This window comes from Tachypleus tridentatus, chromosome 4 (assembly GCF_004210375.1).
Source record: "Tachypleus tridentatus isolate NWPU-2018 chromosome 4, ASM421037v1, whole genome shotgun sequence".
In the NCBI taxonomy this organism is placed as follows: domain Eukaryota; kingdom Metazoa; phylum Arthropoda; class Merostomata; order Xiphosura; family Limulidae; genus Tachypleus; species Tachypleus tridentatus.
In genome coordinates this window covers 46,942,863-46,970,421 of record NC_134828.1, presented here as the reverse complement: position 1 = coordinate 46,970,421, position 27,559 = coordinate 46,942,863, and the positions used below count along the sequence as shown (strand labels likewise).

The 27,559-nt window shown below is 31.7% G+C and overlaps 1 protein-coding gene and 2 long non-coding RNA genes across 7 annotated transcripts in view; 2 read left to right on the top strand and 1 right to left on the bottom strand.

Annotated features, from left to right (window-relative positions):
• Positions 1–7: 7 nt before the first annotated feature.
• The window catches only part of LOC143249060 (uncharacterized), a 39,600-nt gene continuing 12,048 nt past the window's right edge, over positions 8–27,559 (top strand). For 2 of the 3 annotated variants that reach the window (XR_013027427.1, XR_013027426.1), the window contains exon 1: positions 8–180. This is a non-coding gene — a long non-coding RNA (uncharacterized LOC143249060). The remainder of the gene's footprint in view (positions 181–27,559) is intronic. The other variant, XR_013027424.1, reaches the window with a different exon arrangement.
• LOC143249058 (uncharacterized) lies at positions 61–16,184 on the top strand. Of its 2 annotated transcripts, XM_076498250.1 has the most exons (7): positions 61–188; positions 5,899–5,952; positions 7,074–7,149; positions 8,184–8,385; positions 10,840–11,082; positions 14,750–14,947; positions 16,057–16,184. In XM_076498250.1, exons 2-5 carry the CDS (start codon positions 5,916–5,918, stop codon positions 10,951–10,953), a joined length of 429 nt encoding a protein of 142 aa, XP_076354365.1. In that variant the 5' UTR covers positions 61–188; positions 5,899–5,915; the 3' UTR covers positions 10,954–11,082; positions 14,750–14,947; positions 16,057–16,184. The 2 variants fall into 2 exon arrangements, with proteins under 2 accessions (XP_076354365.1, XP_076354364.1); XM_076498249.1 differs by lacking the exon at positions 16,057–16,184 and having other exon boundaries at positions 14,750–15,038.
• On the bottom strand, positions 15,510–26,838 carry LOC143249064 (uncharacterized). Of its 2 annotated transcripts, XR_013027494.1 has the most exons (3): positions 26,175–26,574; positions 23,289–23,443; positions 15,510–16,176 (listed from the first exon to the last, which is right to left on the bottom strand). It is a non-coding gene; the product is annotated as an uncharacterized LOC143249064 (long non-coding RNA). The 2 variants fall into 2 exon arrangements; XR_013027493.1 differs by lacking the exon at positions 15,510–16,176 and having other exon boundaries at positions 21,630–23,443; positions 26,175–26,838.

The window sequence follows — 27,559 nt, the reverse complement described above, 5'->3', positions numbered from 1 at the left end:
GATAACACATGTAGCTTTCTACCCAGGTTATTGACAATTTGCAAGCAAAATATTGCATTCAATACGTTGGGCTTAGAAAATGTGATAGGGTAAAATGTTTATAGATTTATTTATGTGAAGCGATGCCCCCAAGGAAAAAACCAAACGAACCAGGAAAGAAAATTTACAAGAAGAAAAAAATCATCAAAGTAAAACAATTTTAAATTTTATTGTCTTGTACAAGGGCATTGTAAATAGTAACCAGTGCAATATTTGTACTTGTAGAAATGTACTGTAACTTGAATTTACCGAAGCTGCTAAGCCTAATACTAATCTGTGAGGGTTAATACGAAAACGAGTTAGTTAACCACATAATTAATAATTGTTCATTCTCATTACAAGTAGTGTCTGCAGAATTATGTAAGTAGATTTGGACAACATTTTAAAATGAAATTATTAGTATATAACTTATAAATAGGGACTACATAAATTGTAAATTTACGATTTTTAGACTTTAAAGGCAATGGTGATAAACGTGCATATCCCGTCACTTTGAATTGTGGCTCTATTGTAATCAGAAAAAGGTATTTTTAGTGGTTGAGTGAGTCCTACAGGTTATTATGGTTTTATTCTTACTGTCACTTGTCCACGTGAAGCAACTAGTGAAGCTTCAAGAGCACTTTACAGGGCAAGTAGTTCTCTTTATAACTTAATTGTTTTAGTGACTCTTTATGTGCAAGTTTTAAACTATGAAAAACTAGTTTTTATAATATTAAATAGTTTTTCATTAAAACAAATTCAGATACAAGACCAAAAACAGCATGGGTAGATAATTGCACTTTGCAGTCAATTCGGATCTTTTGTTAATTGGTTGATGCCTTTACCAAAACCTGATTGGCCAAAATGCAGATAACTGTTGCACACTTTGTGAAAATTTGATCTACAGCTGGCTAAAAACCAGATATCAACATACTATAACATTCATTGATTAAGTGTACTGATCTTTTATCAATAAAGTACCATTAATACAGGAAAAGAAGGAAATGGCTTGTAAGTTCAAAGTGTGTATACCAAGATACTTGTTAGAAATGCTTTCAGTGTCAGTGTAGATGCAACAGTTTAGATTCGGAGGTCAAAATAACACAAGAAGAGGATCGCCCACAACTGCGTCCGCTGGGGAGGTGTTGTTGCGGCCCTATGTTCCTCAAGGAATCAAGAGGCATAAGAAGAAGAAGAACAAGTATTATTGTCAAACAACAATGTTTTGTTATAAAAATCGCGTAAACTTTAGCCTTCTGTGAGCTAAGCAGATAGCCCGATGTGGCTTTGCTGTAAGGAAAACAAACACAGACATAATCTTTAGATTTTTTTCCACCTCCTTTTAAATTTGTCTATTTTGAATTCAAATCAAAGCTGTTTCCAAATTGAATTGTAGTTCTGTTGTGTTACCACAAATGTTCCACCTTCTAGTTTCTGTACTTTGTCAGCTTTTGGCGTTTAATCCGTAAATTGTTATAATACGTTATTTGTTTTGTATCTTTGTTGCCTCTAAGCTTTATAGAAACGCGTGGTTACAACATTAATAATATTAACAATGATTTAGTCTCTTAGCAACACAGAAATTAGGAAAATTTTATTACCTTCGTTACATAAAACGTTTATATTTTCCTGCAAGCAGACATTAAATTCGAGTGAAGATGAAATTATTTTTACAGGCATTTATTTTTATAGCAATAGGTGCTGAATTAACCGCAATGCCAACACGCACAAAAGTTACACGTGAAGGTATTAAACTCGACGCCTTGAACAGCTTATTTTATTAAGTAGTTAATATCTATTGCTGAGTATATCGTTAATTTTGAGCCCGACATGGCCAGGTAGGTTAAGGCGTTCGACTCGTAATTTGATGGTCGCGGGTTCGAATCCCTGTCGCACCAAATATGCTCGTCTTTTCAACCTTGGGGGTTATAATGTGACGGTAAATCCCACTATTCGTTGGTAAAAGAGTAGCCTAAGAGTTGGTGGTGGATGGTGATGACTAACTGCTTTTCCGTCTAGTCTAACACTGCTAAATTAGGGACGGCTAGCGCAGATAGCCCTCATGTAGGTTTGTGCGAAATTCAAAAACAAATCTTTAATTTTGATCTCGGTAGATATCTTCATCTGTCAGAAGTTAATGTTATACGTGTCAATGAAAAAGGCAAAATTCGAAAATAAATAAAGCACTGCGTGTTGTTCTCTCTCGCTCTTGGGTGTTGGATATCATATGCACTCTGGAGGGTCAGGTGCTCTTTGACCTCTTCCTCCTTTCTTTACTTATATGGTCATGCAATGTTAGTGTTAGTTACTGCTTTAGGGTCAGAGTGGGCTGAATTTACTCCGACCCTTTTAAGATCAATGTCCATATACTGGTATACATATATAGATATTATTTTGCCATATTAGTAGGAAGTCTAGTTTGATGGTGGCCCCTTTTTTAAATATATATATTATCTTATTATTTTTATTTATTTTTGTGTTTAAAATATATGCTGATCGGATAGAAGTGTTTAGGACCATCTTCATCGTGCATGAGGTACTTCTCCAGTTCGCTTTATAATTCATTTTTCAGCCAATCTTTATCAACATACTTTATTTTACGATGCAAGAGTCTATCTGGTATGTTTGAATATTTGTGTATGAATTTGGATAATGTTGCTTTGGAAACTCTCTATGCTGTTTTGAGGTGTGTGTTTTGGATTTTCTGTAACTTCGTTTTAATTGTTTTGTCACTTATATTTATCCATGCTGGAGCTGCATAGTCGATTACTGGTCTAATGTATGTTTTGTAAATTTTTGGTATGTTGTATGTTGATGCTTCACTATTCTTGCGAATGAAACTCCTAGCATAGTTGGTTCTTTGCCAGACTTTATTTTTAATTTCATTTACATGGTTAATCCATGTTAATTTTGAGTCATAGGTTAGTCCTAGAAATTTTGCCGATGTGGTAGGCGGAAGTAGTGTTCCATTCATATATATTTCAGGCTGTAGGTTTTTGTATTTTCTCAACTTTGTAAAGACACACAAGTTGTGTTTTTGCTGTATTTATTTTTATTCTGTATTTTTTGCAGTAGTCGCTTATTCTGTTTCGTTGTGGTTGTATGTTTGTGGCTGCTATTGTTGGTGTTGTAGCACTTTTCCAGACAGCCACATCATCAGCGAACTGTGAGGAGAATATATGATTAGGACCCTTCAATGGCAAATTGTTTACATACATGATGAAGGGTATAGGGCTAACCACCCATTCCTGAGGGACTCCAGCTTCTGGAGTAAAGTACTCAGAAAAGGTTCCCTCTACATTTATTTTAAATTTTCTAGTTTCAAAAAAGTAAGATTACAGTGAATAATTCCACGCGGTAGTCCCATTTCATTCATGTGGAACCTAGACCATTGTACCATACAGTATCAAATGCTTTCTCATTGTCAAGAAAGCAGGAGACAGTTCACTGGTTTCGTTAAAGCTGTCGATTATCTCTTTAGTAGTTTGTCGAAATTTTCTGAATCCATTTTGTTCTTCTGGTAACTTTCATGTTATCTTCAAGAATGTGGAGAATCTGTTACTGACTGTTAACTCAAGAATTTTGCCTGCACAGCTGGTCAGGCTGAGTGGTCGGTAGCTATTAGGTTTATTTGCTGGCTTTTATTTCTTATGGAACATTAATATATTAGCATGCTTCCAAGAAACTGGTATGTGTTCTGAGGATAGTGACAAGTTCAAAAGTGTTTTTAGGTGGTCAAACAATTTTGGAGTGCCCTGTTTTAGGAGGATGGCTTGTATCTCATCTTTACACGGAGATTTGCTTTTTATTGCTTCAAGAAGTTCATGTATGAATATTTCTTTCGTTAGGATCGTGTCTTTGTAATTTGTGATGTGTCTGGTATTTGTCTGAGATATACTTAGGAAAATTGTTTCAAATTGTTCTTTGTTGTTTACTGTATAATTTGTGACTTTGTTGTAAAAATAAGCATTTATATCTGGATCTGTATGTGTTTTAAATGTATTCTGTAGTTGGTTCACTTACATTTGTTTGTTTTGAATTTCTTGCAAAGCTACACGTGGGCCATCTGCGCTAGCCGTTCCGAATTTAGCAATGTAAGGCTAGAACCCACTCACCGCATTTACATTGTAACGACCCCGCGACTGAAAGGGCGAGTATGTTTGGTGTGGCGGGGAATCGAACCCGTGACCATTATATTATGAATCGAGTGGCTTAAACACCTGGCTATCCTGGACTATTTGCAAAAAAGAAAAAAAAAGAAAAAAAGAATACTGAACAAAATTTGTGTAAATATTATAATGTACATCAATTAATTGATAAGGAAGTGACTGAAAACAGAAAGGAAAAGAAAACTTCTCAAGTGTGAAAACATTTAAAACTTCGCTAAATAAGTATAAACACCTGGCCATGCCGGGACCTGTTTACTCTCTATTCCGTAAAAGAGGATAAATTCACTATTTCGAAAATAATTTTGATATTTTTGGAATATCTTCTTTTCAACATTTCCAGTCACGTTATGTTTTTTTCTTGTTGTGAAAATGTGTTTGTTTGTTTTGAAGTAAGCACAAAGCTACACAATGGGCTACCTATGCTCTGCCCACCACGGGTATCGAAACACGGTTTTTAGTGTGTAAGTTCACAGACATATCACTTTGCTACTGGGGGGAAAAATGAAGTTAGTTTTGTATTGTTTTACTTATAGCAAAGCCACATGGGGCCATGTGCTGAGCCTACCGAGGGGAATCGAATCCCTAATTTTAGCGCTCTAAATCCATAGACTTACCGCTGTACTGGCGGAAGACATGAAAATGTGTGTTTTTCTTATAGCAAAGCAACAACGGGAAATCCTCGTGTCTTCCCCGAGTGAAAATCGAACCCTTGATTTTAGCATTGTAAATCCTTATTTATTGTTAATTATGAAAATATACTGAGTTGAAACCTGTGGTGACTTACAATACCAAAAAATATATTTTAGGGTCGTAATAAATTATTAACTACTTTTCTTCAGGAAAGCTCATAAATCGAATATCCTATTAGGTATAAACAAAGTGTGACATATTTAGTTGAGAGCTTATCTTGCTCTTTATCTATTTAATTAAACGTAGTTTATCGACTTGTAAAAAGTTTGGTATAATAACATTAATGTTATATCAGTTTGTTTGTTTTTGGAATTTCGCACAAAGCTACTCGAGGGCTATCTGTGCTAGCCGTCCCTAATTTAGCAGTGTAAGACTAGAGGGAAGGCAGCTAGTCATCACCACCCACCGCCAACTCTTGGGCTACTCTTTAGTCTTGCTGGGAGGGCGAGCATGTTTAGCGCGACGCGGGCGCGAACCCCGGATTACGAGTCGCACGCCTTACGCGCTCGGCCATGCCGGGCCAATATATCAGTTCAAAACAGCGATATGTCGGTAAAACTTCCAGTGCTAAAAACCGGGTCTCGATATCCGTAGTGGGCAGAGCACAGATAGTTCATTGTTTAGGTTTATATTAAATTCCAAACAAACAGTACAAAGTAGTTTTTCTGGTGTCAACAATACTTGAACTGTGAATTATATTATTCTTAATTTTAGCATACGAACAACCTGATAAAGACATCTATGAATTTGTACTTTGTACTGTTTGTTTGGAATTTAACATAAATCTAAACAATGTCCTGATAGATACGCGATGAGATTTAATCTCTGTTGTAAGTTGAGCTTTCCTTCAAAACGTTTACATGTGTTACCAGTATTTGTGACTTCTAATTTTAAAATAAATCGAAAAAGGAAACACTGTTTTGAACAAACTAAGCAGTCAATTATTAATTATATATCTCATCATTTATTTTATTATTAATTGTCAAAGTTAACACTATTTACATATAGATACATTTCTTAGATCCATGTCAACCAGGAATGGATGACGAAACATGCATTCCTTCTCCAAACAAAAGTAAGTTACTATACAAATGATGTTATTCAAAGCTTATTTTCAACGTGAGACTATATGTTTAGAAAGGCTGGTGACAAGATGTCGTGACGGAAGAATATTACTGGTTATAGTGACCTATGTTTGTGTTGCACGCGTGTTGTTCTTTGTTCCCATTGAATGTCTTCAGTCCCTTATTAATGAAGGTAAAAAATGTAGTAATGTGTAAAGACACGATCTTTTATAATATTCCAGTACATTGTGGACATTATTTTCTATTATGAAGAATACATCCCTTACCATTTCACCACCCGTAAAACACGATAGACCAAAACACATTATTCATTTCCAATAATTCACTGTTCACAGTATAAACTTTTCTGTTGTCTGAAGTAAGTTTTTGGGTCAGAATTATCTTCCATAAATATTTTCATTCTGCTGGTACTGTTCTATTATTGAAATCGTAAATATTTTTGAAAAAGCGGTTAACTAAAGGAGAATCTTAGATCTATTTGTGTTTAAAAAAAAAAAAAACGTTTATTCACTTTGAATTGTTACCGATTGTTTTACAAGGTATTCTTTTTCGTTTTTAGTTCTTGTAGACACTAATTATAGATTTCTATAACTAGTCTATCAGATAAACAGTATTCAGTTTACAAATTGTTAGCAAGTCAGTATCGAAAATCATGATATTTGAAAGTCTGAGAAATCGTTACTCTTGTCTTTTGTCTTGTTATAAATATATCTAAAATAAAGGTGTTTAGTCACATGTTACATAAAATTATCATACTGTTTTAATGTGAAAACACAGTCGGTGTATTTGGTTATTATAAACTACAAAAACAAGAGAGAAAACAAATTTTAAAATGTGATAAATAAATATATTTACTGGTATTATCACTGGAGAAGTGAAGCTATACTGATAATTCACACTTCGTTACCTGTACTGTTTTATCGATGTGTATACGCATCTCTGTTTGAATACAGAGTGGAAATTTGATTCTAGTAACTCAGAACACTGTCATTATATGGTTGTTTTAACCGTAGGTATAATAAATGAAACATAATGTCCTTCAATATTATCACAGAACAAAAACAAACTGTTCTAAATTCATTTTCTTTCAACTTGTATTTTTCCATTTCAGTAACATCAATATTAGGTCATCCCATTCCCCTCATCATTGGTGCAGCAGAAGTAATACTTTTGATAACTTGTTTAAGGCAAGAAAAAATATTATTTTTAGTTTATTTTAGTTGAATAGATCTTAATATAATTTCTAAGATAATAATAGTTGAACCATTTGTGTGTATTCTCGATGATGAATTTCAAGTGGCTGAGTAATCCAAAATGTTCATTAACTGGAATAATAAATAATTGTTACAAACACTTGCAGTAGAAAGAAATAATAAAGTGAAATTAGCATCATTAGTCTATAATAAACTGTAATTTATATGTGGATCTTCATTTAAAACTTAAATTGTGGAACACTTTTTTCAACCAACATTACAAGTTCTTGTAAGTATGTTATTGTTCAACCAGTTTTATATGTAAATACAAAAAGGTACTGTGTGTTAGTACAAATACTTAGAGTTGAAACGTGTAAAATATTGGCAACCTAAACTTTTACAATTAGAGTAATTGGTTTGTTTGTTTTGGAATTTCGCACAAAGCTACTCGAGGGCCATCTGTGCTAGCCGTCCCTAATTTAGCAGTGTAAGACTAGATGGAAGGCAGCTAGTCATCACCACCCACCGCCAACTCTTGGGCTACTCTTTTACCAACGAATAGTGGGATTGACCGTCACATTATAACGCCCCCACGGCTGGGAGGGCGAGCATGTTTGGCGCGAACCCGCGACCCTCAGATTACGAAGCGCACGCCTTAACGCGCTAGGCCATGCCAGGCCCCTAGAGTAATTAGAAAACACTTGAGATAAATACAAAAGGCATTTTCATTCAAACAATTTATTTAACTAATTAATGATTTCCAATTTATTTTAATATGGTATTTAATTAAAAGTGGAATTTATTAGCAAGTACAATATTTATTAATTTATCCCTCTTAAGTTATAACATTTTATTTCTGTTTCCTTACTGTCATTCAACATGTTGAGGATGCCACTGTGCCTCTCGTTGCTAAATATTGTTATTTTTAGAATATAATTAGATTATATTTTTAATTGAAATAACACTGATGTATAAATTACAGTCAAATTAAATCATCTATGTTATTTATTGGTGGTTTTCTTCCGTAGTCTTATAATTTGGAAATGCTGCTGTAAAACAGAAAGACGGAAAGAAGATGAGGTGATCGTCGAGGATGGAAAAGATACAATAAAACCACTAATACCACAAAACTCAATAGAAAAACCAAGTAAACATGTAAAAAACAATAGAAAACCACAGCATAATACAAAAAATAGACCAAGGAAAGTGCGGAATGTTCACCTGTCTCAAGTAAGTAATGGAATGATAGAAAATGTTATCGTATTATTTTCTTTCATAGTAAGAGCCTTGAAGTGGCAAAGCAGTATGTCTGAGGACTTATAACGCTATAAACCGAGTGTCGAAAGCCGTGGTGGGTAAAGCACAGATAGATCACTGTGTTTAATTTCAAATAAACAAACATAAGAATAATGTAATATATCTTCAGTCACGTATGTTAACTTACTTTCTATACATTTTTATGCTTGTGTTCTTCATGAAATTTAGACTCCGTTATAAATATAACGTATTAAGGTTATAAACTCTACTCTCTAATCTTCCACCTTAAAATAAAAGTTTCAATTTGATGGCACGGTATCACTTTTTAGATGGAAATTGTAGACGGTTTGAATGGACACCGAGTGATAACTACTTTCTCGAAATGTTGTATATATAATACAGGTTTCTTCTTTATCTCTGCAGCCATTTCCAAACATACATGAAATTTTTATACTCACTTGACCCTGTTTATGCGTCATGTGTTTCCACAGTAAGTGTACAATTTACACAGCTACGGATGAATCTTAACCAAGTTTGGTGTACAGCTTCCCTGTATAACAACAATCACTTTGTGTCATGTTTCTTAACAACAAATGTTATAACCTGATATTGTTGTTAGTCTATAAACTGAAAGTATATAATGAAATGTACAGACAACAAAAGTGAAAAAATTACACATTTTCTACTGTTTTAACATTTGGAAAGATATTTTAAGATGTTTCTAACCTGGCCATATGAAAACACTTCCAATTGTATTGAAGCTGTTTTAAATGACAGCATTAAACCTGCTACAGAGAGAGTTTTCTAAGTATTTATTTCATGGTTTTTACTGATCTGTTTACATATAAGGGAAAAGATTCTTCATGTCCAAAGATAACTTTCACTATTTATAAATTTAGGTAACCTTCGTCCAGAGGACTAGTACTCCAGCTAGTATACAATATTTTCTTCATTACCATTCACGCCGTCTCCAAATATTTAATAAATGTTTATTCTGTAAGGTTGTATCGCTTGTCTGTCTTTATGAGTCATTCACTTCTGAAGTGGGGTCGTGCTTATCCTATTTACTAGTACAAAGACTTATCAAAAGTATGATTTGAGGACTTAAACCCTTCATATGTTATAATTACAATGATAATTGACATATATAGGTAGTCTAAGTAGTTTAGGATACCACACTGCCCCTCTTGCCTCAGATGAAACAATAATACTTTATTGTTGTTCTTCTTGTTCTTTTTCATTGCGTAAAAATTTGAATTTTATTATGAACCCCAGCAACTAGTTTTAGTTCATAAAGCAAGTAATAGGAATTGGCTAGTAATTCACAACTTACCCAATGATAGTAAGTTCTTTATTTATATTTGCTTTATTTAGTTTGCTGTTTAAAAAATCCGACATTTGCCAATTGTTTTTGCTAGGATAATTGCAGAACTTTGATGTATCTTATCTAATATCCAAACACCCCTTTCGTCATGACAAATTTCGAAACAGTAGAAATTCGTTAACGAATTTACATTCATGTTAGCTAGGAAGTATTGGATTATTTTAAGGTCCACAGAAAGTTTAAAAAATGTTTCATTTTTTATAAAGCATCATTATTATCGTGTTCTTCTTCCTCTTGCGTCTTAATTCAAATCTATATTCTCGACGTTGATAAATATTGCAGCGCCATCTCGAAGCTAAACGGCTTTCAGACAAACCTAAACGTTTTCCAGACAAACCTTGAATGTTAGAATATTGAAATGAAAAAGCAGTCATAGATTAAGGACCTCTGGTGGAACTCAGTAGTAAGATCGAGTGCTTATTACTCTAAGACTGCTTTTAATATTTGTGCCGGATTTACAACGCTAAAATCAGGGGTTCGATTCCCCTCAGTGGGCTGAGCCGATAGCCTTTGTGGCTTTGCTAAAAGAAAAACACACAAAGCTTTCTGATAAAAAACAAACAAATAAACATAGAGGAAACTTTACACTAAACTAACCTAAATATGCATCACACAATTTAACATTTTCAAACGTAAAGCTGTAAATACCGAAACCCTTTTTCATTTCAATTTCTTCTGTTATTTATTACTTTTGAAATTCTCATATTTTTAATATCACTTATGAATAATTGTTTACATTTTATTCTCATTAGTACAAGAGCAATGTGATATTTTCTACAGACTATCCCCAAAATCATTAAAGTTGTAAATATTTTGATATATATAAGATAAACATTCCCCACATTTTACTTATTAAAAATCAATCATGGAGCTAATTAGTTTGTTTAAAATTTGGATATTTAAATAGAAATGTTGATTGAAGATGTGTTATTTTAACTGATATCCATTAAATTGATATAAACCAGTTATCAGTTGTTGCACTGTATTAATTTTCTATATAATGGTATTTAACGTCAACTTATTATGATTCTTGTTGTTTTTAGGAAAAAAACAAAGAAAAAAAATTCACCAAATACAAAGCATACCGACCACTGTATTACAAAGAATTAAAACATAAATTTAAACAGCTATCAAACACAGATTCCGATAGTCCATAGAACCAAACTGAAGATCTTTTCCATCCTCGTCGATTTTCTCTACCAATTAGAGATACTGGAGCTCGATTTATGTTTTCTTGTCCCGGATTTTTAGAAATTTCCCATGGATGAAAAAAGTTAAAATAAAAGGTATGTTAACAGAAAATATAAAACAACATAGAATATAAATTTGTCTGGTTTTACCCCGTTAAAAATTCCGTGTTTGTTTCAAAGAAAGTGATTATTTTTTACATAAGCTGCATAAATTATAACGATATTGTATTTTTTTAATAAACAAAAACAAACAGCATTATTATATACTTCCATTTGTTTTACAAATAGAGATGGTTGTTCCTATATACATAAAGTGTTATTACAGGTTTAGATAGTCCTGGTGGACTGACGCAGATTACCTATTATGTGTGTGCTTAATTTTAAACAGAAAATAAGCAAATAGTTCTATATATGATTTACATTTACAGATTTGCATCTATAACATTTCATACGTATTGCACTTGTTATTAACTTATTGCTTTACATTTCTACAATTAATATATTATGTAACATGTATTTGTAATGAAATGACAAACAAAAACGTACCAAAAATGATTGTAAATATAAAATGTACTGTAGGATGAAAGACTGCTGAAGTGGATACACATTGCAGTGGATGTCTAGTCTTAACTGTTCACAATCTCTCATGATGAAATTCATAAATAAATGAAAATAATAAGACGTGGGTACTCAAGCCCAGAACATACTACCTATATCACAGACACTTATGGAAAGATGATAGTTCTGCAAAGCAAAGAAGAAGAAAATGAAAATAATAAGATACTACCACATGAAAGTAAGATAAACGCATTATAACTCCCTTATGGTGATAAGGCACTAATTAGCAGCCCAGTGGACAAATTATACTGGTATAAAAGGATCCAACCAGTTATCTAAACTAACTAGTATAATTCCCAACTACCAATCATTAAGTCCACTATAAAATCTAATTTTCAGCCACTATAGAAAATAAGAAGTTAATTTGCATATACCTCGGGCGAAGTTGTTTAAATGACTTTATTAATAACTAAAAGTACTTATCACAATCAGTAAAATATCCTCATTTTTTACGGGGCCTGGCATGGCCTAGCGCGTTAAGGCGTGCGCTTCGTAATCTGAGGGTCGCGCCAAACATGCTCGCCCTCCCAGTCGTGGGGGCGTTATAATGTGACGGTCAATCCCACTATTCGTTGGTAAAAGAGTAGCCCAAGAGTTGGCGGTAGGTGATGATGACCAGCTGCCTTCCCTCTTGTCTTACACTGCTAAACTAGGGACGGCTAGCACAGACAGCCCTCGAGTAGCTTTGTGCGAAATTCCAAAAACCAAACTGATTTTTTACTTATTTATATATTTTAATACATTTTATTTAATATTATATTTAACGAAGACTTGTTTAGATGCTCAAACATTTGTCAGAATCTGTTAATCATGAAGTTTAATGTATCATAAAGTTGTAGGTTAGACATATTATTATCTGACATTTGTATTATTGAAGTTCAGTTTTGCACTCAGTTACGTTTACTGAAAAATAGTTTAGTGAAAATGTAGATAGAAATAATATGGAGTTGACCTTGAGAACTAAAAAATATTGAGTGTAATTGTGAAGTTGAAATTTATAGTAAGTGTAGTGTCAGATTACTCAGCATTCGATTAAGTTTTACGTTGGTACGAAATGGTATGACATAATTCTACAAAGTAAAATCGTAACCTATATCTCCAGTATGTAACTTTATTAAAGCAATATTTCGTTATTATAAGAACTATGGATATCTCACAAGTTCACTGACCTAGTTAAATCTAAATTGGAACACTGTCATTCGTAAATCGAACATTAATAAACGTTTCTAAAAAGTTCATATTACAATAAAATAATATCAAACTCTTTAAAATATATATCGTTAAGATTAAAAACATTTGGAACATGGATTAAGATTGAAGTGATGTTATCGGAAAAAGAAACAATAAATAGAAGAAATTGGGAAACGTAAATCTGAAACCTTAGTCAATAAATACTCAAAAAATATTGAACAATATAATTACATTCTGGATATTTAGGTCGTAATTTTACTTACGTTTATGGAAATGTCTCATAATAAATTCCTGTGAGACAACCATAATGTTGTAGTTCCGGATGTTGTCACTAGAGGATATTTTATAGATTTTAATATGTAGAACTCTGAAGCACTCTCTACATATACTCATGAAATAGAAATATATGTTAAGATATTGTTTTATGTATGTTTTGATAAAATGTGATTAAATAATACCAATGAAAATATGAATAAATGTTTAAGTATGTAACATATTGTATTCTACATCCAACAATGCTAATAGCTTACTTATCGCTATTTATTTAGTATTGTTATACGTTCAAACTGTTTGATATTATTTTTATATAATATGAACTTTCTACACAAGCGTATCAATGCTTGATTAACGAATTGCCGAGTTCCAATTTAGATTTAACTGGATTAATGAACTTGAAGTATATCGGTGGTTCTTGTCGAAGCTGTAACAACGAAATATTGATGTAGGTCATGATTATATTTACATTTATAGAAGTATCTCGTAATAAGTTCCAGTTTATGTTAAACAAAATTAAGAAAAATAATTAAGGCATAATTATTTATCTAATAATATGTATATGGTATGAATTACAGTATATTAGATAAACTATAAACTGGAAAACATAAATTAATACTTTGATGAAAATACTAAAAACCTATATGTACATTTATGTTAGAATCATAACTGTTTTATAGAATTGTACCTTTCATAAAACGTCTAATTACAGCGATTTGTTTCATTAGTGACTTTTGATTTTAGCGTATCTTACCTGAGAAGAACTTTGAAACACAATGACAACATTAACGTAAATACAGACAATAAATTGTTTATACGTTAATTTATACTTGTATTTCAGATGTACTAACAAACATGATTATTTTTATGACTCCTGCTAAATTCGTTATTTTAACATTGTCTACAATATATATAATTTGTCGCTTTCTTAAAAATGAAGTAGTAATGAAACAGTAAGTTTCTGTATATTTACTACGTTGAAAGATTGAAAAACTTTAAAGAAACACTCTTTTATTTCAGTTTGATAAATATGAAGTTTCCTGAAACAGACATTTTCACTTTGTAATTTGGTTCATTTGCATTTACTAACAAAAGATGTCAGTGTTACCTAGTGTATTGTAAAGAAAACAAATATAATAGAGTAGTAAATATTGTAACACAACATATTTATAACATTTACACTTGGCACTCGAAGGTTTATAATTTCACAGTTCAAAATTTTTGTCTTGATGAGATCTTTAAACTTGAATGTTTATATCTAAATCTACATATTGTGCTTTGTTTCTAGAAAGAGATCTCTTTTTTCTAGAGCGAACTCTGGAGGATAGACTTGTAGAGCTGTGTCTAAAATATCTTGATAATTTGGAAGAAAAATATCATTTCTATATCTTTAAGTTTAACTAACGTCCAAAGCTGTGGTAATTTTTTTTAAAATTATCACAGGAAGTTACATATTTACCATTCAGACTAGTAATTTACTCAAATTATTACTTTTGAAATAACTGATGAAATATTACTATTGCTTCAAAGCTTTAACATTTTATTTTTACACAACATATTTAATAATGATAATTTTCTGGTTCATTCTCCCTTTGTTTTTACATGTGCACGTATGGAAAATTGTATATGATAATATAGTTGACTACACTATATACTGCAAGACAATTATCTTCTTCACTAGGAAGGCAGGTGCTACCTTCAGGATGTATCCTCTATTATCTTCATTTGTGAAATATCCAGTAGTAACATGGGTAACACATGCATGCTGAGAGGAAAGTATTAAAGAACCTTTGTGTATGATGCTGGGCTTTCTTAGATTGGAAAACCAACACAAGGAAAATGGAGAATAAAGTCAAACTTACAAGTACAAATTTCTTAGGTACAAATTATGCTTATCATCCTGTGTATTATATCTTGGTGAACTGTATTATCACATCTATTTGTGTGCTATAAAGAATTATTTGCGTTCACTGCCAAGTTGTGTCCATTTTTTTCTTCAATTCATTAAAGTAAGAAATTATGTTTTATCTTTGCATAGTTGTGTCTGCTAAATCTCGTGCAATTTAGTTGCTACTATTACCTCTAGATTTCCAGTGCACCTGAGAATACCACAAAATGATAAAAATTTGAATTATGTGGGAGAAGAAACAAATGAAAAATTTAAAAAATAATAAAATCTAATTTTTCAAAAAGAATACTATAGAAAATGTATATTGATGTTATTGATAAGGAAGTGACTAGATACAGAAAGGAAAATGAAGCCTCTAGAAGGTTATTAAGCCTTCTTAAGTGTGAAAAATATTTAAAACTTTGCTTAATACGTTTTATTTTAAGCTCTGAATTTTCACTTATATTTCATTTAGTTTAATCCATCACATCCCTACTAAAAATGATTTAATAACAAAATTGATATTCATTTCAAAAACACAGAATTCAACCAAATAAGTAACTACAGTTTACTGATTTTTCTAACACAGATAAGAGAAACTTTACACACCCTCACATAAGATTCATAAAGAGTTTACGAGCAAACGTTATACATCAAAAAGCAACAACATAGACACTAAATTTAAAACCATACAATGAAAGATTATTTTCTAAGGCCTATCTTTCTTGTAACTTTTTCATTACTATCTCTCAACATTTCCGAGCTTTTGCTGTTATCTTTGATATAGTTTTTCTTCCATCTGGCTCAAGTGACATACTTCTTTTTGGCTGGATGAATGGTTAAGGTTTGTTTAACATACTCAGCATTGCTCTTTCTAACCTTATTTCTATTCTCGCATGAATGCTCTCTTCACTGGGACAAAAACGTTTTAAGGTTATCAACATAAGATTTTCTCCTTTTCTTTTATTTTGTTTTCTTAAAGTCATATATTAAAAAATGCAGTTTCAATTATTATGTACAATTTCAGATGTCAAGAGATCACAGTCAGTTTGAAGACAAAGCAAATGTAAATTATACAAGTTATCCTTTTTTCTTTTCAGCCTAGAATACTCAAGCAAAGCTTTGTCAGAATTCAGAAGTGGTGGTATGCATATTAATGTGAGAGACTCATGTATTAGGCTCCTACTTCTCTGATGGAATTGCTTCATTCAACACAGATCCTTTAAGTCAGATGTATAGAAATTAAAACTTTATTTTCAAAAATTAGATCACAGTTAATGCTTGATGATAATCAAAATCAATATCACACAATTTTTTCATAAGATACAATACAGTATTTCTGTTATAAATAAAAGATAATATTGTAACACCTCTATAAACATGAGACTTCAAAGTGCAGATTTTCTTTAGATATAGATATAACAGTCTTTTACTAATTTATTCATATCCCAGTGGAAAATTGTAACAATTTCATTAAGATACTGACATGAAACTTCATAAAAATAAATACTGAGGTTAAGGTTAATCAGTATTTAACTGAATGTATCAGTATGGTGTCTTATCAAATTGCATACTGAGCTTAAAATAAAGGCATCAACTTAACTAATGTGCTAATATAGCGTTTTATAAAAGTACACATTGAGGTTTATAAGACAAGCAATATTCAACCTTACTGAATATTCACCAATATCCTCAGGTGGAACTGGTACACTGTATGAGTCCATTCAATCATACAACTCTCTCGTCACATTTAAGCCTGCTTCCATATCTTCTATCTGTTACAATTTTAATTTCCAAAGCTTATTATTCTTCTTACAGACAGAGTTTTAGATTGTGTATGTAATCATGGTGATGGTATAACAAATACTTTAAGTTACTTTTTATATATATAATAAATGTTTCTTTCAGCACAAAGACATAGAATGGGCTATCTGTTCAATGTTCGATTTCCCATAATAATATAGTATAAAATAAGTGAGATTTTCCACTAATTCATTTATTTGTATTGTGATGCAGTTTGTAACTTATTTACATACATATGTGTAAATGGAATGTAGTAGTAAAGTCAAATTAATGAACTAATATATACAATCTTAGTGAATTAATATACTGGACCACATGCAAAGTGCACCAAAGTTATATAAATTAAACTGAAAAAATTTGAAAAAAATACTGCTATTTTTCGTAACTATTATAATGCACCAGTTGCTTCCAAAAATTCTGTTAACCTTATTATAAACTAATATTGTGGGTGAACAATAAATATTGTATATAACTATGTATTTGTAGATCAGCTTCTGTGTGTGTAATCTGATAACAGAATATCCTTCCTTTTATTCAGAGCATATGCTTTTCCAATTGTCACCAAACTATGGTAATTATTTTTCATTTTCAAATGCATTTTGAAACAAACTTATCTACATTAGAAAGCCTCGAGTTGAGATGAGTGTTTTGTTTTTAAAATTCCTGCAATTATCTTTTCAGGTGGAAATAATAGCTTGGTTTGGTGTTTATATTATAAGAACCATTTTTAACACCAGGAGAAATGCTGGATGTGGTTTATCTATTGTTATATTGTTGATGCACAATATGTTCACAGACCAAGCATTACAGTCTTGTCCTGTCACAGGTGGCTTGGCAAAAGACACAGGCTGCTCAGAAGAAATGGTAATATCTTTGTTTGAACCAGCAGTTGAGGCCATAGTTGATAAGTTACTCTATATGCAGGCATTGTAAATGTGGAGTGCAATAATTTTATTATCTTGAAAACCTAAGGTGTGTGTATTCAAATTCAGATACAATTTACTATTGCTAATGCACCCCAGTGGCTCTGCAGTATGTCTGTGAAATCATACTGCTAAAAACTGGGTTTTGATACCCGTGGTGGGCAGAACAAAAATAGCCCAATGTGTAGCTTTGTGCTTAATTCTAAACAAAGAAATGGTTAATGTTAACTTTAACTTCAAAAAATGGTTTGAAATATTTAATTTAGAATGTCCATGAAATGTCCAGTTTCTGATTTTCTCAACATTATAAAATAATTATTTGTGTGTCTGAACCAGCTTTACATTTTGAAAAAAAAACTGTATTCATCAAAGGAAAATAACATGCCTGAAAGAATGATTCCAGCTCTGTAATAAAAGCCAGCAGAACAAAATTAAGCAAATAAGGGTTGAAAACAGAAAACAAAGGAGCTCAAGTTGTCTACAAGTTCTGCAAACAAGGCTGTATTATTTATGAAACTTTTATAAAATTCATCTGAGAATAAAACTGAATACATTTTGGCTAATCATTATCTAATACTTATCACAGAATAAATGTTCACTACAACCTAATCCACATTCGGGCAGAACCAAACTGATTACATCCATAACTACTTTACTGTAAATTTTGAAAAATTGCAATGAAACATTAACTGAAAAACAAATTTTTATATCAAACAAAATTTTATAATTTCTTGCTGATGTGGCAAATTCTAGGTTTGATATTTTTCTTGCTAGATTCTTGGCAACAATATCTAAAAATTATCCAAATGGCACATTGATTCACAATATAATTACTGCCAGATTTTCTGTTAATGTTCAGGGCATCCATTTTGAAATTCAAAATTGATACCATTTGCAGCTATTTCACACCATTTGCATGGAAATGAGAAATAACAATTAACATTGACATATATGTCACCACAATTTATGGATAAGAACCTGTCACACGCATAATGAAATACTGATTTGTTAAGCTTTACTGACTAGACATATCAAATATGACATCTGTTTAATGCTTCCCTGAGAACACTGTGGTTTTATTGACAAGATTTGCTGCTAGCATTATTTCCATGTCAATAAAAGTTTTATCTGTAATAAAATGATTCTTACAGAATGTAGTATTTGTTGTTAAATTATTTAAGAATTGATTCAGTGATCAAGTAACGTTAGGCTTTCTTATTACAGATAATCTAAGGGTCATATCAAGTAATTCATAATGATGAGAAACCCACTTGAAGTAAAAATGTATTCTCAAGACAGCTGGTATAGGTATTAACACTTTTGTTAAAATAAAGTACAGAATAATATTTCTAGTGTAGTTGCAAACTCTCTTTGTTAACATGAAAATGGCCCGAGAAGGTCAAAACATTGTTCTGTACTTTATTTTAATTAAAGTTTCAATACCCTTACCAGCCGTCTTGAGAATACATGTCAAGTAATCCTTGTAAAATTCCCCTATAAAACATATAATAAAGACAGAGAAAAGTGTTAATATCAAGGTCTAATTGAAATGCCAGGGTGACAAAATTATAAGTAGTGTGACAGTGACTCAGATTTTTAATGGCAATCACCACAAAAGAACCATAGAGGCTCGTAAAATCAGTGTTCAAGTACTGTTTTAACTCTACTTCAAAGTGTTTTTGATGACTGACAAGCTCTTAAACAGTCACGAGACCAGTGTAGTACAGCTGAAAATTGCATGTAATAATAATAAAGACATGGGAAAAGAACAGACATTCATGACTGAGCTGGAATTCTTGAATATAGAAGCCCAATTTAAAGGACTCATTTAGCCTGCATTTGTCAACACAGATGACTGACAAAAGTTGAGTGAAAAAGGACTTGATGACTGCTACAACAAGAATATCTCAGTGAACAATGAATAATTTCACATGTATAAAAAACACTGTACTATAATAAACACAAGTTATTACAATAAATGTATAATGGTAAACCTGTTACACCATCTAGGTTACCTGTGTTTAAATTTACATTTAAAATCAATTATTATTTTTTACCACCAGTCACATCTAATTTGGGAATAGATGTAAGTGAAAACTGTTATTATTAACTGGGTGCCTTTTTCTCCCATGGTTTTGAAATTGACTTGATTTTATGTCCTTCGAGTTATTGGTTATTTGGATGGACTTCTATATTTCATTCTGAAGGGTCTTTTATCTCTGGCTTTCCTTTATTTATTTTGCACGTTATTTTTTGTTTCATATTTTACATCAAAATTTCGTATATTTCTAGATTTACTAGTTTTATTTACTTTGTAAATACTAAAAGTTCCTATATTATGTTCACTCGTTAGTATTGAATACTTTCTCTTAGTATGTTTACTTATGTGTCTTTTTGGCTACCCTTCATGACTTCCCAGATCTCTTTCCTTCCTCCTCAGGATTGTATCTCATCCATTTGTTTTGTTTAGTTTGTTCAAAATCCTCTATGCCAACTCAACTGGGATTTTACTCTCATTTATTTGTTTTATCCAAAAATATGGAATATTGGGAACTCATCAAAGATCTGTTTTGACTATATACTTATCTGGAGACACCTCACTTCACCATGGAATTCTACCTCTCATTTTAGTGAGTTTTTTCCTCAGAACTTTAAATGACCAAGTTCAGTTTGTTGGCCACCTATCTTCACATCTCAGTTGCCCCATTGTGACATCCTTTTCTTTGGTTCATCCACAATAGTACTGTCTTACAGTTCTGGGCACTGCCATTTGGTCTTTCTTCAACTCAGTTCATATTTTGCCAAGAAGTATGATCTTTTGCATGCCATTTTCACTAACTTAGCCTTCAGACTCACAATTACATGGTCAACTGGCTGCTACAACTCACTTTTTGGGCCAAGTCAGCAACCCACATTCATTTATTTCTTCAAGAGTCCCCCAGTGCCACAGCTGTATGTCTGCAGACTTATAACACTAGAAACTGGGTTTTAATAACTGGTGGGCAAAGTACAGGTAGACAACTGTGTAGTTTTTGCTTAACTTCAAGGCAAACAAACAAACTCCTTCAAGAAGCTGCTTGAGTTGGGTTTCCCATAAAGTTCGAGAAGTTCTTTACTACCCCCAGTAGAATGGGAGGTCAGGAAGGCTTTACCTTCTTCTCTCTCTGTGTGAGAGGTTTTAATCAAAGTTTGTTGTCATATTTTAGAGGCTTACAGAAGAATAATGATACAGAAGTTATAAAGCAGACACTGAAATTAACACTTCCATAACTGGTTTTGTGTATTTAACATAAGCTTGTAACCACCATGTAACTATGAATGTATATGCACCATAACAATGATAGTACCTTATGTGATTTCAAAAAACTTGGTATACAGTAAACAAGTATTTTGCAAAAAAACACCATTAAAATTTTCAGTTGAGGAATCTCATTAAAACTTTGTCCATAAATATAAGGAGTAAGATAGTGGGTGAATAATGCAAATGTAAAGTGATTTTCATGTCAAAATAAAAATACTTTACTTTACATAAAACTTTTGAAACTTTATTTGCATAATCACTAAATTTTTCTAAATATATGTAACTTTTTTTTTTTTTTTCAGAAAAACTTTGCAATGTTTTTCTTGTTTTATCTACCATAACATATACTGGGTTGGTGAACTTAAACTTACCTTGTTACCACCATATAAAATTACAAAATATATATAAATTACCTTTTTTTCATTCTAAAATGATATAAAGTTGTAACAAGGTACTAGAACTGTTTATTTTAAATACCTTATAGCTTGTAACAGTACAGAGATGCTTATATTTTATTGTTTATTGTACCTTGAATGTTGTGTAACTAATAATTATACCACACAAGTTGTAAATCCCTAAACAGATATGCAATGAACATTAACACATCAAATTATATAACCATGAGCTGCTCACAAACATACTCTGTTAAGAAGAATTTCTTTTATTCTTTACTTTATCTTATAAGTTTCTATTTTTACATTTTACTTACTGTTATAATAATAAAAAAAGAACATTAAAAACATGAAATAAAGTACGTCTTGGTCTTTTCTTCATTTTTTATTTTATTTGTCATAAAATGTTATATTTTTTACGTATTAATGGTATTGATACAACAATTAATGCAAATAATAACACACAGAAAACACTGTCCTATAATTATCATAATTTTCTGGCTTTCTAACTGTATAATAATATCCTTAAAGAAATTCAGCTAAGCTCTACAATTTCAAACGACAAAATAGATAGTGCTGTGTAAAGAAAACAACAAACATCATCATTAGATAGATTAAAACTTTAGCTTTCTATTGGGTATCAATGATATTGTATGAAACATTAAAGAGAACGATTGGTATTTGTGAAAGATGGAACGTGATAAGTGGGTCTGATTATCTAGTTTGTGGTTTATAGGAAAAATAACAATGGGAGTTAAAAGTATACTTTGTCTATATTATAATTAGAAGTCTATGTGGCATTTCTTATTTCTTGGAGGGGTGTTCAATAAATTAGAGAAGAGGAAGAACTTAGAGATCAAATGTAACAATTCTAATAGCAGGAAAGATTTAGGATTTTATAATTATTTACTTTTAAGAAAAAGAACTTTAAAAAAAATACAATATTAAAATTGTGTTCACAAACTATGTTTTTATACCAAATTTATCTGTGTATATTGACAATAAAGTCTTTGATTTAAACTTTAAACGTAACTCTGTAAAACATTGTGACGTGCACACCTCAAGCAACAGTATGTCAAAAGGCTAACAAAGTAGATATCTTTATACACAATCACCACAAAAGTATTACATGTAAACAAGTTTTCCATGAGCATCAATAATAATATTAGAAGGTAGACAACTTCCTTTTATTATCGCAATTTTTCTTGTTTTCTAATTTTTGGTGGTCAGGAGGTAGGTCAAATTGACCAACATTGTATAAAGAAAATAACATATAAAATATAAAGTTTTACCAAAAACAAACAATTGTATATAAGATAAAGCAAATAAAATTTGACATTTTTAGATTAAGGTTATTTTTAGTCTCAAGATGTAAATCACTTTCCACAGAAATTAGTGACAAAAGTACTCAATATATTCACAGAAAAATTGTTTTTTACTTTATTAAAAACACTTCACTAAAAATAATTTTTTTTAATGTGAAACACTTATAACATTCACTGAAAGTCTGTCATTTGTTTTAAAGATATGTATACAAAATTAAAAGTCATTAGAATCAAAAGTGTAAGTGAGTAAAGACAAAGATATCATGTGAGCAGTCAAACAGACCCATGCTGAAACAGGTAAATCTATTCAAGTTCTCCATTTACAATATCCAAGGGAAAGCAACATTTGTGTGTTAACCACTGACATGAAACTGGTTAAATGTCTGAACTATCAATTTGTGCACCATGACTCATGTATAATGAAAACCACAATCTAACATAGCCATTTACCAGAAGATTTTGCATGCAGTGTTCATGCATACAAAAATAATTAGGCTAAGGACCATATGGTAGGTTAAAAGAAACAATTCCAATTAAAACATTACATAAGGTATCAAATATAATACAAATAGATAGTATTTGTCTCACTCTACAGGGTGGCCCGTAAGTCCATACCCATCCATACATCTTATGTATCCGGTATATCCGTGTGCTATCCCTCATTCTCGCTGCATAATATTATGCCACACCATGTTCTCTGACACATTTGCAAGTGTAAATGGGCTTACATCAGCCACATTTCTCTGAAAAAAAACAAACAAATTTATAATACATGCGTAACTGAATATAACATAATAACATATGGATGGGTAGGGATGTATGGGCCACCCTGTATATAGAAAATGTATTCATGAGGTACATATAGTAATTTATGTAACAAAGGCATCAAAGTCATGTTCATGTAATTGAACATGTGTCCAGTCATCCTATTGTCTGTATAATAATAATCACAAGAAATTAGAAGCTTTTATCCTATCAATTCTCCCAGATAATCTTATAAGCTTTTATAAGATCACTTCTTACTCTTCTTTACTCAGCATTTCCCTGCATGCAACCTAAAATCTTGTTTTCCTTATGATTAACTAACATATATTGTCTAGAAGACCTTAGGAACACTAACAATTATGCCTCAATCTTACTTACTTGATTTTTACAATGTCTTGAATGCAATATGAGGTCCAGAAATTTATTAACTGTGCCTTATTTTAGTTGTTTTATCCTCTGTTCTCTTCCACTCCTAGGTATGTTTTAGTATTGTATATAGAATCCAGGTTAACTGGGTTACAACTAAAATATTCCTGGTTGACCAAGTATGATAATGACTGAAAATGTCTGATGACCATTGCTGTCAGTGAACAAAGGTAATGAGGTGACCTTATTCACTGGACAAAGAATGTAAGTTGAAATTCTTGATATGAGCCTACTTTCTTTGTTCACACTTTTACTAAATGATCAAGAAGAAAGATGCACTACTTTGAAGAGCTAAATATTTAGCATTACAGATATCAATCTTGAAGTAAAGAGGACTGGAAGGTTAAACACCAACCATCTAGTGGAAGAGGAATATTGTATTGTTTGAAATGGTAAGTGAGCTGCATCAGCTAATCCAATTTATCAGTACAATAATGAATTTTAGTAGTCTGTTCTCTTTATTATACTTTTAAAATTAAACAAAAAGTTGGTCTGTTCTTTTATGTTCTTAACCCTACATTAGAATTTCACCCTGTATAAAACAGCTGCTCAAATAGGTTCAGTAATCTGAAATTACATAAAGCCCATTATTTCAGTGGCATTTACTGTGTATGTATGGTAAGAACAATAAGTCTCTGTGATAACCTGCTGCTGATATTATGAGCAAGCAGCAACAGGTTAATCCCAATCACATTATGTCAGGGCTTATGGAATGTCATCAAGACTGCATAGATTTCTTTGAAGACCTGATTGAGAATTGCCATGTTTTATATCCAAGAAATTGCTGTGGTAGTGACATTTTCCAATATTAAGCTACAAGGTAGGTATCTTGAGGTTTTAAGTAAAGCTGCTGATAAACCTGGCAATTTTTATTAGAACTCATAATCAAGTATTCTTTATAAACACAATATAGGAGAATCAAAATTAATTTAGTGCATCACTTCTTAGCTTGCAGCCTGAGCAAATATAATTATTGTCAGAAAACAACAAAATTATAAACCCTGTCATCTTGAAAATCCATCAAAGGTAATGAGCACATTGTTTTTTTGTAACTTACAAGAGGGTAAAAATTGTAGATAATGGAAAAGTAATTAAAAGTTTTAATGACATTATAAAATCTAAAAAATTATCAAATGTTTATACCCTAGTATTTTAGTAGTATTAAAAAGCCTTTTAATACTATATATTTTAATACTATATATATATATATACGAGCTGTCTCAGATATAATTTTTTTTCACCTTTAAGAGATTGTAGATTGACCAAATGTAATTATTTTACCTGAATAATAAATATAAAAAGGTTCAGTCATAAAAGTGACATATTCTGATAAAATATAATAACTTTTAAACAGTTGTATGAAACAAAATAAAGAAAAATTGCAAATATACTTTAAGAATGTAATGTAACAAGCTAGAAACATAAAATCCCTCTGAATGCATTAATTAAAATAAAAACTACATCTACTTTGGACTTCAAAGGTTTATTACATGTATTAATGATCTAATGATTTCATTCATAAATAATTTCAACCAGACAATATGGTGAATGGATGGTGGATAATATTATGTACACATTAGACAGAATGTGTTTGTTCTGTTATAGCAAAGCAGCATCAGGCCATCTACTGTGTCCACCAAGGGGAATCAAAGCCCTGATTTTAGCATTGTAAATTCAAACACTAACCTCTTTCCTACTAGGGAACAGACAATGAACACTTGTATAACAGTTGTTATGGAGTGAATGCCTTTTCTAAGTTAGCATTCACAAACTTCATATTATAAAAACTGTTGTTATAACAAACTACTTGCATCAATTGTATTTCAACCACTACTGTAGTTGTTGTATGCCAGTGAGCCTTATAAGCTGTTAAATGCAATGGTAGCCCACATCAAGATCTTATATCAAGGTTAAAATAGCCTTCTTATTTACAAATTATAAACTTCTCTAAAAAAAAGATTCCTAATTATTTTAGCTTGTTTCACCACAGTCAAATACATTAGACTACTGAAGGTTTTTCAATGTGTGTAAATATTCATACTTAAATAATTTTAAACCTTTACACCACCATTATTTTCCAATGGGATTCCAAACATATTTTTACATGGTGTCTTTGTTGTTAAAATTTGCAATAATTTTATCAAGATACAAATTATAGTTGATACTATGGAATAAGAACCAGAATCTCATTTGATTAAGTAAGTGGTTCAAAAGTTGTATGAAGTTCAAAGTTAGAAAATTGAAAACAGATGTTTAATTTCAAAGAGAATGGCTGATATTTACCTGTAAGTATTTTGCAGTAAAAACAATATTTCATGGTTAAAAAGGCTCCAATACATACAAAGATACATTAACAAATCCACCATCATATCATATTATTTACGGTTGGCGGCCCGGGATGGCCAGGTGGGTTAAGGCATGCGACTTGTTATCTGAGGGTCTCGGAAGAGCAACGACTTAACACTACCTATTGCCAACCCTAGGTTAGTCTTTTACCAAACATGCTTAACCTTTCAGCCGTGGAGGCGTTATAATGTGACGGTCTATCCAACTGTACGTTGGTAAAAGAGTAGTTCAAGAGTTGGCATTGGGTGGTGATGACTAGCAACCTTCCCTCTAGTCTTAAATTAGGGACAACTAGCGCAGGTAGCCCTCGAGTAGCTTTGCGCGAAATTCAAAAACAAAACAATTTACAGTAGGAAAATAATTAAATGTATAAAAACAATTACCTTTTAAAATTATGCAAGAGTGTACACGTTATCTTATATAATTATAGATAACTCAATTGTTAAAATATTATGCTAAAATATTTTTAAAATTGTTTTACAAACTGCTATAGTTTATGACTGTATATATACATATATGGCCCGACATGGCCAAGCGTGTTAAGGTGTTCGACTCGTAATCCAAGGGTCACGGGTTCGAATCCCGGTCACACCAAACACGCTCGCCCTCCCAGCCGTGGGGGCTTTATAATGTCACAGTTAATCACACTATTCGTTGGTAAAGGAGTAGCAGTCTCCATATAAGGCAAACACCTAGGTGGATATTCAGGTCTCAGAGGAAATAACATAAATATTAAACCTTCCAGGAGTACAAGAGAAGCAAAATAACAAAATAATGTACTTTTAAGTCTATCCACCTAACAAAACATATTTTGTTGTGTTACTTTTCGCGTAATATTTCTGATACAAAGAAACGAAGACAACATGTAGTATTCAGTATTCATTTTCCTTTATTGAGTCATTTGTACTTCGTGGACTATTTCTGAATTCGAAGTTTCTCACTCCACCTTATCACCAGACACAAGAAATATTTTCTAATACCTGTAATTACTTTGAGAGTCCCCGTCACATTAAACATGCTCGCCCTTTTAACCGTGGGAAGGTTATAATGTTACGGTCAATCCCATTATTCGTTGGTAAAATATTAGCCCAAAAGTTGGCGCTGGGTGGTGATGACTAGCTGCCTTCCCTCTAGTCTCAAACTGCTAAATTAGGAATGTCTAGCGCAGATAGCTCTCGAGCAGTTTTGCACGAAATTCAAAACAAACAAACAAATATATACACATATAAAGTATAATCAGTACATGTGTATTTTTATCAAATCAACACTGAAATGGTGAAAATGTTTTTTATAATAAATTTGTATAAAATACGCAAATATTT

Coding starts and splice junctions, on each gene's coding strand:
- LOC143249058 (XM_076498250.1), top strand. CDS start 5,916: ATGGATGACGAAACATGCATTCCTTCTCCAAACAAAA. Junction 5,953..7,073: donor CATTCCTTCTCCAAACAAAA/GTAAGTTACTAT, acceptor TTTCCATTTCAG/TAACATCAATATTAGGTCAT. Junction 8,386..10,839: donor GGAATGTTCACCTGTCTCAA/GTAAGTAATGGA, acceptor TGTTGTTTTTAG/GAAAAAAACAAAGAAAAAAA.